At 47.9% G+C, this 12,574-nt stretch overlaps 1 protein-coding gene across 1 annotated transcript in view; it reads right to left on the minus strand.

The window, feature by feature from the left end:
- Chst8 (carbohydrate sulfotransferase 8) overlaps nt 1-12,574 on the minus strand; it is a 168,398-nt gene that overhangs the window by 75,797 nt on the left and 80,027 nt on the right. Inside the window, exon 2 of the mRNA XM_017799754.2 lies at nt 12,077-12,292. Within this exon, the coding sequence (XP_017655243.1) occupies nt 12,077-12,206 (130 nt within the window). The 5' untranslated portion in view covers nt 12,207-12,292. The remainder of the gene's footprint in view (nt 1-12,076; nt 12,293-12,574) is intronic.

Raw genomic sequence — 12,574 nt, forward strand, 5'->3', positions numbered from 1 at the left:
ACATACTCTGCTCCAAAGGCCCAAAATGTCAAAAGTATTTAGGAGCTTGTATCTAACCCTTAAAAGATTTTAAGGTTACCTCTTCAGAGGGGGGGATGTTGGAGGGGAGGGAGTGGGCATGGATTTGATCAAAACACCTTATATGCGAATGTTTTGCCTGCATGTATGTGTGTGTGTGTGTGTGTTTAGCTGCCCATGGAGGCCAGAAGAGGGTGTTGGATCCTCTGGAGATGGAGTTATAGATGTTTGTGAGCTGTTCAGCCTGGGTACTAGGAACTAAGCTTGGGTCCTCTGCAAGGGCAGCAAGCACTCTTTTTAAAAAGTATTTTATTTATTTTATTTTTATTTTATGTGTATGAGTGTATTGCTTGTATGCATATAAGTGCACCCATATCATGCACTGTCTGTAGAGGTCAGAGGAGGATGTCAGATCCCCTGGGACTGGAGTTATGAATGGTTGTTAGCTTCCATGTGGGTGCTGGGAACCAAACCCGGGTCCTCTGCAAGAGAAATCATTGCTCTTAACCACTGGGCCATCTCTCCAGCCCCAGCAGCAAACACTCTTAACCAATGAGCTATCTCTCCAGTCCTGGTTAATTTTTAAAATATTAATTAATTAATTAATTAATATTTTTGCAGTACTGGGGGAACCTAGGGCCACAGGTCCTCATGCATGCTGGGAAAGCATCTACCACTGAGCTACAGGCCAGCTGTCCTGTTGCCTTTTATTCTCAGCTAGGGTCTCACTAAATTGCTTGGGCTGGTCTTTCTGTGGCCTTGAACTTGAAATATGCCTGTTCTAGTCTTTCTAGTAGCGAGGATTATAAGCCTGTGCTACCAGGGTCAGCTACAATGGTTAAGTTTTTTAGATTTATTTATTTTCATTTATGTGTATGTGTATGTGCCTGTGTGAATTTATGTGCATCACATGCATGCAGGTGCCCCTGGGGGCCAAAAACATCGAATCTCCTAGAACTGGAGTTACAGGCTGTTGTGAGCTGCCATGTGGGTGCTGGTGTGGAACCTGGGTCCTCTACAAGAGCATCAAGGGCTCTTAACCACTGAACCATCTCTCCATTTCCTAATGGTTAATTTCACTGTCAATTTGATTGGACTGAAAAGCACCTAAGAGATTAGTAAAATATACTTCCGTTTCCAGAGGTGACCAGAGAGGGAAAAGCCGTCTTGCACATGGGTAGCACCATCCTTAGGTAGGGGGCTCCGGAAGAATAAGGGGGGAAAAGGAGAGGGCCAGTTAGCATAGGCATTCCTTCCCCTCCCCTCTTCCTCCACTTCTTCCTGGCCTCCATGGGGTGAGGTGCTCTGACACACCCACTCCACCATCATGGACTAAAACCTCTGAAACCATAAGTTAAATAATCTTTCTCCCCTCGCTTTGCTCAGGTATTTTTGTTACAGCAACAAAAACTAACACAGACTCCAAAGCCAGCACCACCTGGACCCCCAAACCCACCATTCTTGAAGGGGGTGCTGACCCTACCATGGTTGCTACCATGTAGGGGCTTTATGGTTCCCCTTCTTTCACGTTGGCCTCTGTACTGCTGCAGGGTGTGCTATTCACACTACAGTCTAAATGAGTAAGTACCGCACATGGTATGAATGGAGGACCATCTGTGCCTCTAGTCTCTGCCCCATATGTGTTCCTCCAACTGTGTACACTGAGTCCACAAGCTTCCTTCTCTGTGCCGCACAGTGAGGGCTGAACTGGCCCAGAAAGAACTCTCCACGTTCTCTGGAATCCACAGGGAGGAACTGTAAGGCTTTGACTAGAAGGAGCAGTTTTATAGGTATTCCCACCCACAGCCCTGAGTGGGAGAACCAGGCATGTGGTGTGACTTTCCCCAGAGTGAAACTGTGTCTCTGAGGTCCCAGGCAACCGAGGTGAGGGAGGGCAAGGCATCTTTTTTGAGATGTGGGTGGCATTCAGCATGTTTGAAGATGTCACCGATCTATTGTTTAGAAACACTGGGTTCCGAGAGTCCCAGCCCGGCTGATTTTGCGATGATACATTGCCAGCTACTTAACAGGATGGATCACTGCAATTACATGTCACTTCTGATTTTCACAGTCACAACAAGGATGTGTCAGCCTCGCAAGGTTTAGAGGAAATATATATGATGTTCTGCAATGCCGTTAGAAAATGGTTTCAGGAAACAGACTCAAGAGGATTCCAATAAAATCCACCTGCTTGGGAAAAGCGGCTGGTTTTATGGAAACAGGAAGGAAGGGCTAGCTTCCCAATCATGAGAGGAGCCTGGGCTTCTGCACCCCAGGTCTAAGAGGACAGGGCTCGGTGCCAAGGAGGACAGCCAAGGGGTCACTGCACTTCTGTGGACTCTGTCCTCTGACATGGGTGAGAATCTCTTGGCTATTACCACCAAGGCTCACCAGGGCCTTGTGGTCTTGGAGTTCCCAGGGGACATAACTGGATAAAGGTAGTCTCTGTAGGAACCAGATAAACCTGACATTGCCATTTGGCCCTCAGCACTACACAGGTGGGACTGCGTCTCACCGGTAAGGTGGAACCCAGAGTGAGGTTCCACACACTGTTCCATCCAACACTGTTTTGTCTTCAGGGGACAACACAGGAGCACTAGAGTCTATCAGACCCACTGGCTTTGGGACTCTAGCTCTGTGGGTTTCTAGCTGGGAGATACTGGGTAAGGTGCCCAGCAACATGTGCTCTGGAGAGAGACCCCCAGCTCCATAAAGTGTCCACCAAGCCCACCTGGCTCCCTGCACTGGAGGACAGCACCGCCTGGCCACTAGAGAGGTTGGCAGGCATCCCACAGCACCTTGACTCCAGGATACCCTTGATTCCTCCACCTTCTGACCCAGGTGTTACAGCTGGCCTTATAATCTGCGTATTACCAGCGTGAGTTTATTTCTCTCTCAGGATCCTCTACAGCAGGGCCAAGCCTCCCCTCATCATGACCTTGGATTGAAACTCTAGGGGAATGCCTGGGCAGCCTCCATCCTCAACCTCCAGACTGTGAGCTCCTGAAAGCCCCCAGGCTTCCTCCTCTCTCGCTCTTCTTTACACCCCTCACCCACATCAGTGGTTAGATCTTGGGAGTCCCTGTAGACAGGCCCACACAGGTCTCTTTCCCTGTCTGGCAAGCCCAGAAACCTAGGCAAGGAGGCTCCATCCCAGGACAAGGTAACAGGCTTTGGGCAGAAGCCCGATTCCAACCTAGGCATCCGGTCTAACTGGGAACACGGGCAGTTGTCCAGGGCAGCCTCAAGTTTGCTGTCTTGGAAGCCTGGAGCAGAAATGTGTCTACAGAGACATTTCTGTAGCTCCTCTCCCAGAGTAGGGCTCTCCAATAGCCCTGTCTACCCAGAGTGGCCCAAGGACCCCAAGAGTGAATGAGAGTGATGAAGATGCAGCAGTGGGGAGCTACAGGGGTCTTCCTGGAGTCTGTGGGGCCAGAGCCCTTGAGGGAGGAAATGTATAGTACCCCCATGTATCCTACCCAGCACCTCACATACCATAAACCCAAAACAGAACATATGACCTCCTGCCCTTCTCCTAGACCTCTTTGTATCCGTTAGTTATGCTGGAAAATTGCACCCTTTAACTGCATCTGCCACAGCCAGAAACCCCAGGCACTGTTCTCCTTAGTCTTCTCATCCTCCCACTCACCAGGTCACCAACTTTGCACCAGGTCACCTTGATATCTGTTATCACTTGAATCTGAAAAATCCTCCATTGGCGGGGCTGGAGATATGGCTCAGTGTAACCACTGAGCACGGCTGCTCTTGCAGAGGACCTGGGTTCAATTCTCAGTACCCACATGGTGGCTAACAACTGTCCATAACTCCAGTTCTAGGGGATCTGACACCCTCTTCTGACCTCCATGGGCATTACATGACACAGGTGTGCTTACATATATGTAGGCAATACACTCATACATGTAAAAAATTTAAAGAATAATACATAAATACATATTTTTTAAAAGTCCCCCACAGGCTCATGTTTTAATCACTCTCATCTCAGTTGGTGGAATCATTTTGAAGCTGCAGAACTTTTAGTAGGTGGGTCAGGCTGGTGGAAGAAGCCCCCTAGGGGTGGACCTTTGAAGTTATACATGCTCCTGGTTTGGGTCCAGCTCTCTTATGCCTGGTCTTTCATGATGTGAACAGCTACTGCCTCAAGTTGCCACTGCCGCAGACAGAGGCATTATAATGCCCGACCTGCCATGATGGTCTGAAACTCTCTGAGACCATGAACCAAAATGAACCTTTCTTCCCTTAAGTTGATTCTGTACAGTATTTTTGCAGATACAAAAGTAACTAGTACAGGGCCTAGAGAGATGGCTCAGAGGTTAAGGGCACATATGGCTCCTGCAGAGGATTCGGGTTCAGTTCCCAGGTCATTTTGGGCAGCTCACAACCACCTATATCTGCAGTTCCAGGGCATCCATCTCCCTCTTATGGCCTCTGTGGACACTGCATGTACATGGTGTACATACAGACAAGCAGGCACGCACACATACACTTAAATAAAAACAAAAAAATAGAAATTTAACAATTTAACCAGACATTGGTTAAAAACCACCATCTCCAACTGTAATCATGGGTCAAGGCTAAACAGAGGCAAAAAAAAAACCAACTAATACAGTTGAATCCCTGAATCCATCCCTCTCCATCCCCACCTGCCGTAGGCCTTGATCTCTTCTGCTGTATCCCCACCTCCAGCTACTCTATTTAGGTGCCTTGCCCCCAACCCCCACTCCCCATCCCTCGAACCTACTAGAATCAGCTTTCTGACGTCCCACGTCTCACCCCAGAGTCCCAAGAGCTTCCCATCACCTGACTCCTTCCCCCAATATCCCCAAGGGGTTGCTGGGTCTGGCACCTGGCTAAGTCTTTAGTCACAGGCCACATCCCAGCCCCTAGGCTACTTAGTGGTCTCTATACCCTGTATTCTCTCTGGCCTCCAAATTTTTACCAACACTGGGCTTCGCTGTGGGTCTAGCCCTTGGTGATGTTCAGGGTCTTGTGTGCTGGGGAGGTGCCTGTTTTAATGCACAGGCCAGTTCTGAAGTCTGGAAGCTATGTGGTCCTGGGCAGGTTCTTAACCTCTCTGATCTCAGTGATGTCATTCATCAAATGATCTAACAGTAAGCATCTCCTGGTGACTTCTAAAGTATTAGATGGATGTGAGGGGCTATGATAGCGCCACACACAGGATAAGGCCCGAGAGTGTGTGCTAGTAGTAGAGCAGTCATTAATTTCTTTCCGACCTACTCAGTGAGCACTCAGCACACTGTTTCCTGTAAATAGAATCACAACCTGGCATGATGACATATATACCTATAATTCCAGCACTTGGCAGCTAAGGCAGGAAGATCTAGAGTTCAAGGCCAGCTTGGTCTACACAGCAAGCTCCAGACCAACTAGGCTACATAGGGAGACCCTTTCTCAAAACAAAACAGAAAAAGTCATATACTTTGCTTAGCACAAGACTTGGCCTGTGGTAAATGATCTGTCAATATAGGTGAGTGTTACTCTAAAATGCTCTTGTGAGTAGTAAGAAATGCCCAGGGACAATTTATAGACATAGAGGTAGTCGGTGACTGCTGAGTTATCAAGAAAGGAGCTTTGCTATCTACTCAGGTTGTCACCCCAGGACGTCACCCACAGCTCCTCCACTCCAGTAAAAAAAATCTCAGAAATATGGGGAGGTCCCACTTTAAGAACACTCATTCTCAAGGACCAAATGAAAAGTAAGAACTTGACGGGCTGGAGAGATGGCTCACTGGTTAAGAGCACTGACTAGTCTTCTAGAGAACCCGGGTTCAAATCCCAGCACCCACATGGCAGTTAACAATTGTCCATAATTCCAGCTCCAGGGGATCCGACGCCCTCTTCTGACCTCCATGGGCATTGCATGACACAGGTATGCTTACATACATGCAGGCAACATACTCATACACATAAATGTTTTTTTGAAAAAGTAGGAACTTGAGCCAGCAAGATGGCTCAGTGGGTACAGATGCTTGCTTCCAAGCCTGATGAGCTGAGTTCAGTCCCCAGGACTGCATGGTAGAAAGAAAGAATTCATTCCTGCAAGTTGTGCTCCGACCTCCACACATACTTAATGGAGCATTCCTCCCCCAAGTAAATAATAACATAATTTCAATTTTTAAAAGAATTATACAAAGTGTATACAACAGAATCTGTAAAGTTGGCTCTCTTTCTTTCTTCCCTCCTCCTCCTCCCTCCTCCTCTTCCTCTTCTTTCTCCTCCTCCTCTTCCCCCCCTCTTCCCCCTTCTTCTTTGAGATGAGGTTTTGCTCTGTGTCTCAGGCTGGTCTGGAACTATATGGCCCAGCTTGGCCTGGAACTTACAATCCTCCTGTCTCAACCACCCTGGTGCTGGGATGACAGCCATACACTACCATGCCTGGCTCTAAAGTTGCAGTTTTTATACACCAATTGACCCATCGATCCACCATTCACTTTAGTGTTCTGGGTCACTGACAACAAGTCACATGGCCCCATTAAAACAAAATCCATCCCATTTAAGAAATAAAGAATGGGGAAATGAGAGGTCACGTGTGACCCCAATGAAGGGGCAGATGGAGGCATGGTCACTCATGGCTCCTGACAACGTGGGAGTCTGAGGACCCAAGTCACCTGATGGGAGAATGCAGAACCACACATGAATTCTTGTCAACAGAAGCAAAACCAAAGCTATGTGTGATCAATGCGTAAGGTTTGCCTAATTTTATAGAGAGTACGAAGACTAAAGGACAAATTGGAGCAATCAATAAAACCCGACGGGGGACATTCTACAGGACCCATGACTTGGCATCCTGAAATGAATAGGAAGAGGAAAATAAAGATGGAGAGAGGCATATGAAAAGAGACTTAAAATATTCATCAGTCAGGGCTGGAGAGCTGGCTCCGTGGTTCAGGGCACTAGATCCTCTTTCAGAAGACTTAGGTTCAGTTCCCAGCACTGGCATGGCAGCTAACAACTGTCTGTAAGACCTGATGCCCATTTCTGACCTCTTCAGGCATTGCATGCATGAGAGCACTTACATACACTCAGGCAAACACTTCTACATATAAAATTAAAATAAATTAAAAAAAAAAGATTCATCTGTCAAGCAGGCAATGTAGTGCATGCCTTTAATACCAGCACTTGGGAGGCAGAGGCAGGTGGATCTCTGTGAGATAAAGCCAGTGTGGCTTACATAGTGAGTTCAATCCTCCCCCCGAAAAAAACAAAAAAGATTCATCAGTCAACTTCAGAGTGACCATATCTAAATACTGGATAAAACACTGGAAATGTCTTTATATCGTAATTATATTTGTGAGACAATTAGAAGTTTGAATAGTGGCTGGACATTTGATTATTTTTTGTTTTTTTGAAAGAGGGGCTTGTGATGAAACCCATCCTGGCCTCAAACTTGGGATTCTCCTGCCTCTGTTTCCCCATGTGTACCACTATTTCTGGCTTGGCTCTTTGATGATTGTTTTTTGACAGGGTCTCCCTAGTTCCAGCCCACCTGAAAGTTACTTATGTGGTCCAGGCTGGCCTCAATCTCACAGAGATCTGCCTGCCTCTGCCTCTTGAGGGCTGGGATTAAAGGCATGCACCACCCACCTGGCATATATTTGATGATTTTACTGAACTATTAGGTGCTTAGAGATAATGTTAAAAACAAGAATTTGCATCATTTGAACTTAGAAAGATACTGAAATGTTTGAATCTATTTTGTCTCTGGTGTAGACTTCAAAAACAGAGAGAGAGGAGGAGAGGGGAGGAGAGGGGAGGGGAGGGGAGAGGAGAGGGGAGAGGAGAGGAGAGAATGGGGCCAGCCTGGCCAGGTTGGGATGCTGGGGGACAGGCATGTGGAGTTTATTCTATTGTTCAAATTCAATTCTTTATAATAAAAAGTTCACACACAGAGAGAGGCAGTTACTAAAACTGCCTCCCCAGCTAATGTAGACTCTGCCTTCTGTAGCCCCCAGAGCCAGCACACTGGAGTCTGCTATACCCAGTTCTGCCCTTTCATTAAGAGAAAAGGTAAGTCTTTTTTTTTTTTCTTTTTTTGTCTTTTTGAGACAAGGTCTCCCTGTAGACCAGACTGGCCTTGAACTCACAGAGATCCACCAGCCTCTGCCTCCCAAGTGCTAGGACTAAAGGTGTGCATCACACCATGCCCAGCAAGGGTGAGTCTTCTTTATTTTTTATTTTATTTTTATTTTATGTGTATGCATGTATTGGCTGCATGTAGGTAAGTGCACCTGTGTCATGCAATGCCCACGGAAGACAGAAGAGGCTGTCAGATCCCCTGGAGCTGGAGTTACAGACAGTTATTAGCTACCATGTGGGTGCTGGGATTCAAACCCGGGTCTTCTGAAAGAACAACCAGTGTTCTTAACTGCTGAGCCATCTCTCCAGCCCCCAAGGGTGAGTCTTATATCAAGGATCTAGAAGTGAGCTGCTGGGCTGGGAATATGGCTCAGTGGTAGAATGCTTGCCTAGCGTGCCTGAGGCCCTGGGTTGAAACCACAGCACTGCCAAAAAAAAAAAAAAAAAAAAAAATTGTGAGTTTCCTAGCTGAGCAATACCAGCATCAAGCACTTGTGCAGTTAGGGCAGGAGGACTGGGAACTTGAAGTCAAACCAAGCAACAACAAACCCCACAAAACCATATAGAAGTGGGCTTACTGGGAGCAGAAGGGGCTTACTGGGAGCAGAAGCCCTGGCAATATTACAAACTGAAAAATAATCACATTTGCATAGGTAGAATTCTCTGGTACACAAGAAATTCTAATGTTAGAATACAGGTGAGTTAAAAGGTAGCTCATCTTTTGAATACTGGTCCCCAGCTGGTGAAGGCCACGGAGCCTTTAGGAGGTAGGACCTGGCTGGAGGAAGTAGGTCACTGGGGGGGGGGGGGGCTTTGGAAGTCACACCTGCCTCTGCTTCACTATGTAAGAAGTCTCTGTTTCATGTTCTTGCTATCCTCCCTCTCCCCTCACTCCATGAGGGACTGAAATCTCTTTGAAACCAAGAGCTAAAACAAACCTTTCTTCCCTTAAGATGTTTCTGTGAGATATTTAGTCTCTGTTTCAAAAGGGCTGTTTAAAAATATAACATTGCTTAAAAAAATATATGGTCCACCTTACAAAAGTCGGTAACGTGATAAGATTCCATCTCATGTGTAGGTGGGTGAGGAGGGCTGGCTGGCCCAGAAGGCATTCAGGTGTCTGTCAACACCTGGAGCTGCACAGGAGAGATCTGACTAGTGCCAGACCTCAGAGACCATAAGCACCAAAGAATTCCCATCACTTTCTCAAGCAGGCTCCCGGATGTTCATCTGCTCACCTTCCCCTCCCACCTTCCTGATTCTATAGTCCACGGAATTCACTCTGTTAATCCCAGCAAAGCTTAAGCCACGGTGTTAACTTTCCTCTGTGTACTAGTCCCTCCTAGAATCCCTGCCCATTCCAGACGTCACGACAGCCTTCTAACCTATTCCTGTTTTGGACAGATACTCCCAGTGAGAAAGCTCATCAGGGGCCCTTGGAGCCACCCAGCCACGCAACTGGGCACATACACTTTGTAAGCACTGGTTTCCAACAGATAAATGTAATCAAGGTTTATATGCTCAGAGAAGCCAACAGGATGGGATTGTTTCACTTGAAAGATCAGAAGAAAATTGTAACTAATGTTGTGGAAAATTACTTTGATATTGCTTTCTTGGTACCGAATCACAATTAGGCTGCTGTGAGAAGTAAAGGGAAAGGGTAAATGAATAGTAACAAATCAACACAAACAGCTTGTGTCAGGAGCACTTTGCTCAGGGAAAGTAACATAAGCATTACTTAAAGTTTTATGACTGTGTTTGGTGTGATTTACATAGACCATCAAGGTTGCCTGCCACGTAGCACATGGAGAGGATGGTCCACCTGCATCCACCAACAGAACTTCACAGTCGAGACTCACGCATGTCCCTCACCTGGCTCAGCTGGTTACAGAGGATGCTAAGCATCAGAAGATCCTACACATCCTGTCAGCCTGAGGTTCAAGTGCTTCTCTGCTGTGCTGTTCTACCCCAGAACGCCCAACCATACTGTGTTCCCTACCCACTTGTCATCCACACATCTGTGCATTCGGTCAGTTGTGCAGAGCAAAGTTAGCTGACATGACAGGCAAGAATCCGATGCCTATAAAACCAATTCTCTGCTTTGCCAGCTGGCTCTAGTGTGGGAGGGCATAAGCTAGGATGATCAAAGCAGATCTCATCGTGGACTAGATCACCTGCCCCAAGAATGGACCACAGAGGGGCCCAACTCCTGTCCCACTGGACACCATAGATACATTTATGCCTTCTCCTTCTGGCCCCCTCCACATAATGCAGACCAGACCCCTGGACCTTCTGCCCATGTGTGCATCACAACCGTACACACCAGGGCATGTACCAGAGATGCATAGCATCCTTTATCCTGAGCAGTGTTCAAATTCCTTGCTCCTGGGTTTCCTGTCCTACAGCCCACACACGACCAGAGGGACCAACGCTCAGTCTGCTTTGATGGAGCTGTCCTGTAGGACACTGCTGTGCTGACTCAGTGTCACTCGCTATTCTAGGACTCTTGAGAGGCTTTTAAGTCCCCAGAGAAGCCAGCTCAGTCACACACACTTGCTTCCTCAGAAGCCGGAGAGCAGCCAGACCCACTTTTGACAATCACCAGCTGTGGAGGTCGACCCCAGAATGCGTCAGCACAGTGCCTTGCCTGCTGTCTCCAGAGCCTGCCTCTCACTCACTGTTTGTAATAAAAGGCATAACTCATTGGCCTCCTTCACACAGGGCCTCTGGCAGCAGCTGCTAGGCTCGGGTGGGCGCTGGCCTCTGTGCGTCTTCTTTCTTCCCTCCTGAGGCCTGTGGCCTTCCATCTGGGCCCAAGGCCATATATCCAGTTTGCAGAAGCAAAACAATGAAGCAGGACAAAGAAAGGGAGCCAAGCTGTGCAGAGCTGAGGGTGGTGCTGGGGAGGAGCCCCTGGCTGGGGAACAGACGTCCCTAGGCCATGCACCCCCATCCTGTGCCACCATGCCACCATATCCAGCAGATGTTGACCTCTCCAGTGGGTCACAAGACACAGATGGAATGGGACAGGTGCAACAGCGGTGGGTCTCTGCCTCATAAAGAGAGCATGTAGTCGCTCTTTCTGTCCAAGTCAGAGGAGCCACATTCAAAGGGTTCCCAGAGCTGGGTGGGGAAACTGAGTCTCACATTAGGGATGTGGGTTCAAGAAGACATGTTCAGGGCTGGTAAGGTGGCTCAGCAAGTATAGGTGCTTGCCAGCAAGCCTAAGTTTGATCCTTGAAACCCATATAATGGAAGGAGAGAACTGATTTCTGCAAGTTGTCCTCTGAATTCCACATGCGTGATATGGGACGTGTGTCCCTCCTTCACAAATAAAATAAATAAATGCTTAAATAAAAGACATTTTCAGCTGGGTCTGGTGGTACAGGCCTATCTTTCCAGCTACTCAAAAGGATAAAGCAAAAGGATTGTATGTTCAAGGTCAGACTGGGCAACTTAGTGAGACCCTGTCTCAAAATAAAAATAATTTTAAAATGTTGAAGAGGTAGCTCAGTGGCAGAGAACATGCCTAGCATGTGCAAGGCCCTGGGTTCAATTCCCAATAACATAAAAAAGAGAAAGAGGTTGACCTGGTGTTCCAGGTAATGTGGAATATGCCCTAAGAGTTGGCAGAACCCTCTTACGTTTGAGATTTATCTAAGACTACAGACCACACAAAACTGGCTGACCAGATGGGCAGCCTTTCCATCACCCTCACGAGGGGCTGCTCAGTTGCTAAGAGGCCAGAGCTACAGTCTTGAGACTACTGATTTGACAGCAGGCAAACGTTCCCACATTGACATTGATGCCTTCTGGGAGGAAGTCAGACCCCTCCTCTGTCTATCAGGGTGGCTGTTCTCCAGGTCCAGCACATCAGGGTAGCCATAAAGGCCTGTGTGTGCCGTAGGCTGGAAAATGGAAGACCAGCAACTGCGGGGCTCACCTGGAACCTGCTGGGAGGTGAGCTCGGCAGGGTCTTGTAGGCTGATAAAGAGGAGGAGGCCCGCAGCTCCAAACAGAAGGATGGATGAGAACATGCAGGCCAGCCGCATTGTTCCGAGTCGTAGGGTCATCCGGGGCACGCTCCGGGGTCACCTCTTGGGTGTGGGAGGTACGTTCTTGCCTCATCATCCACACCAGGCATCCATCAGGCTGAGATCTACAGGGCAGAGGAGAAGAAAGCATTGTGCCTCAGTCACAGGGTATGGGGGCGGGGGGTTGGTTAAAGATCCTGTCACTTCTGGATCCTTTATCCCACCCTGGAACTCATTTGTGTACTCTTCTCTTACTCTTTCCCTATCTCCTTCCCTTTGGACAGGGACTCACTATGTAGCCTGGGCTGGCCCCAAGCTCGAGATCTTCCTGCCTTAGCCTCCTGTATACTGAGATTGCAGGTATCACCATCCCCGGCCACTTCTGCCTTTTTAAACCCAGCGAGGCT

This window comes from Nannospalax galili, unplaced genomic scaffold, assembly GCF_000622305.1.
Source record: "Nannospalax galili isolate Female #2095 unplaced genomic scaffold, S.galili_v1.0 scaffold159, whole genome shotgun sequence".
NCBI classification, from domain to species: domain Eukaryota; kingdom Metazoa; phylum Chordata; class Mammalia; order Rodentia; family Spalacidae; genus Nannospalax; species Nannospalax galili.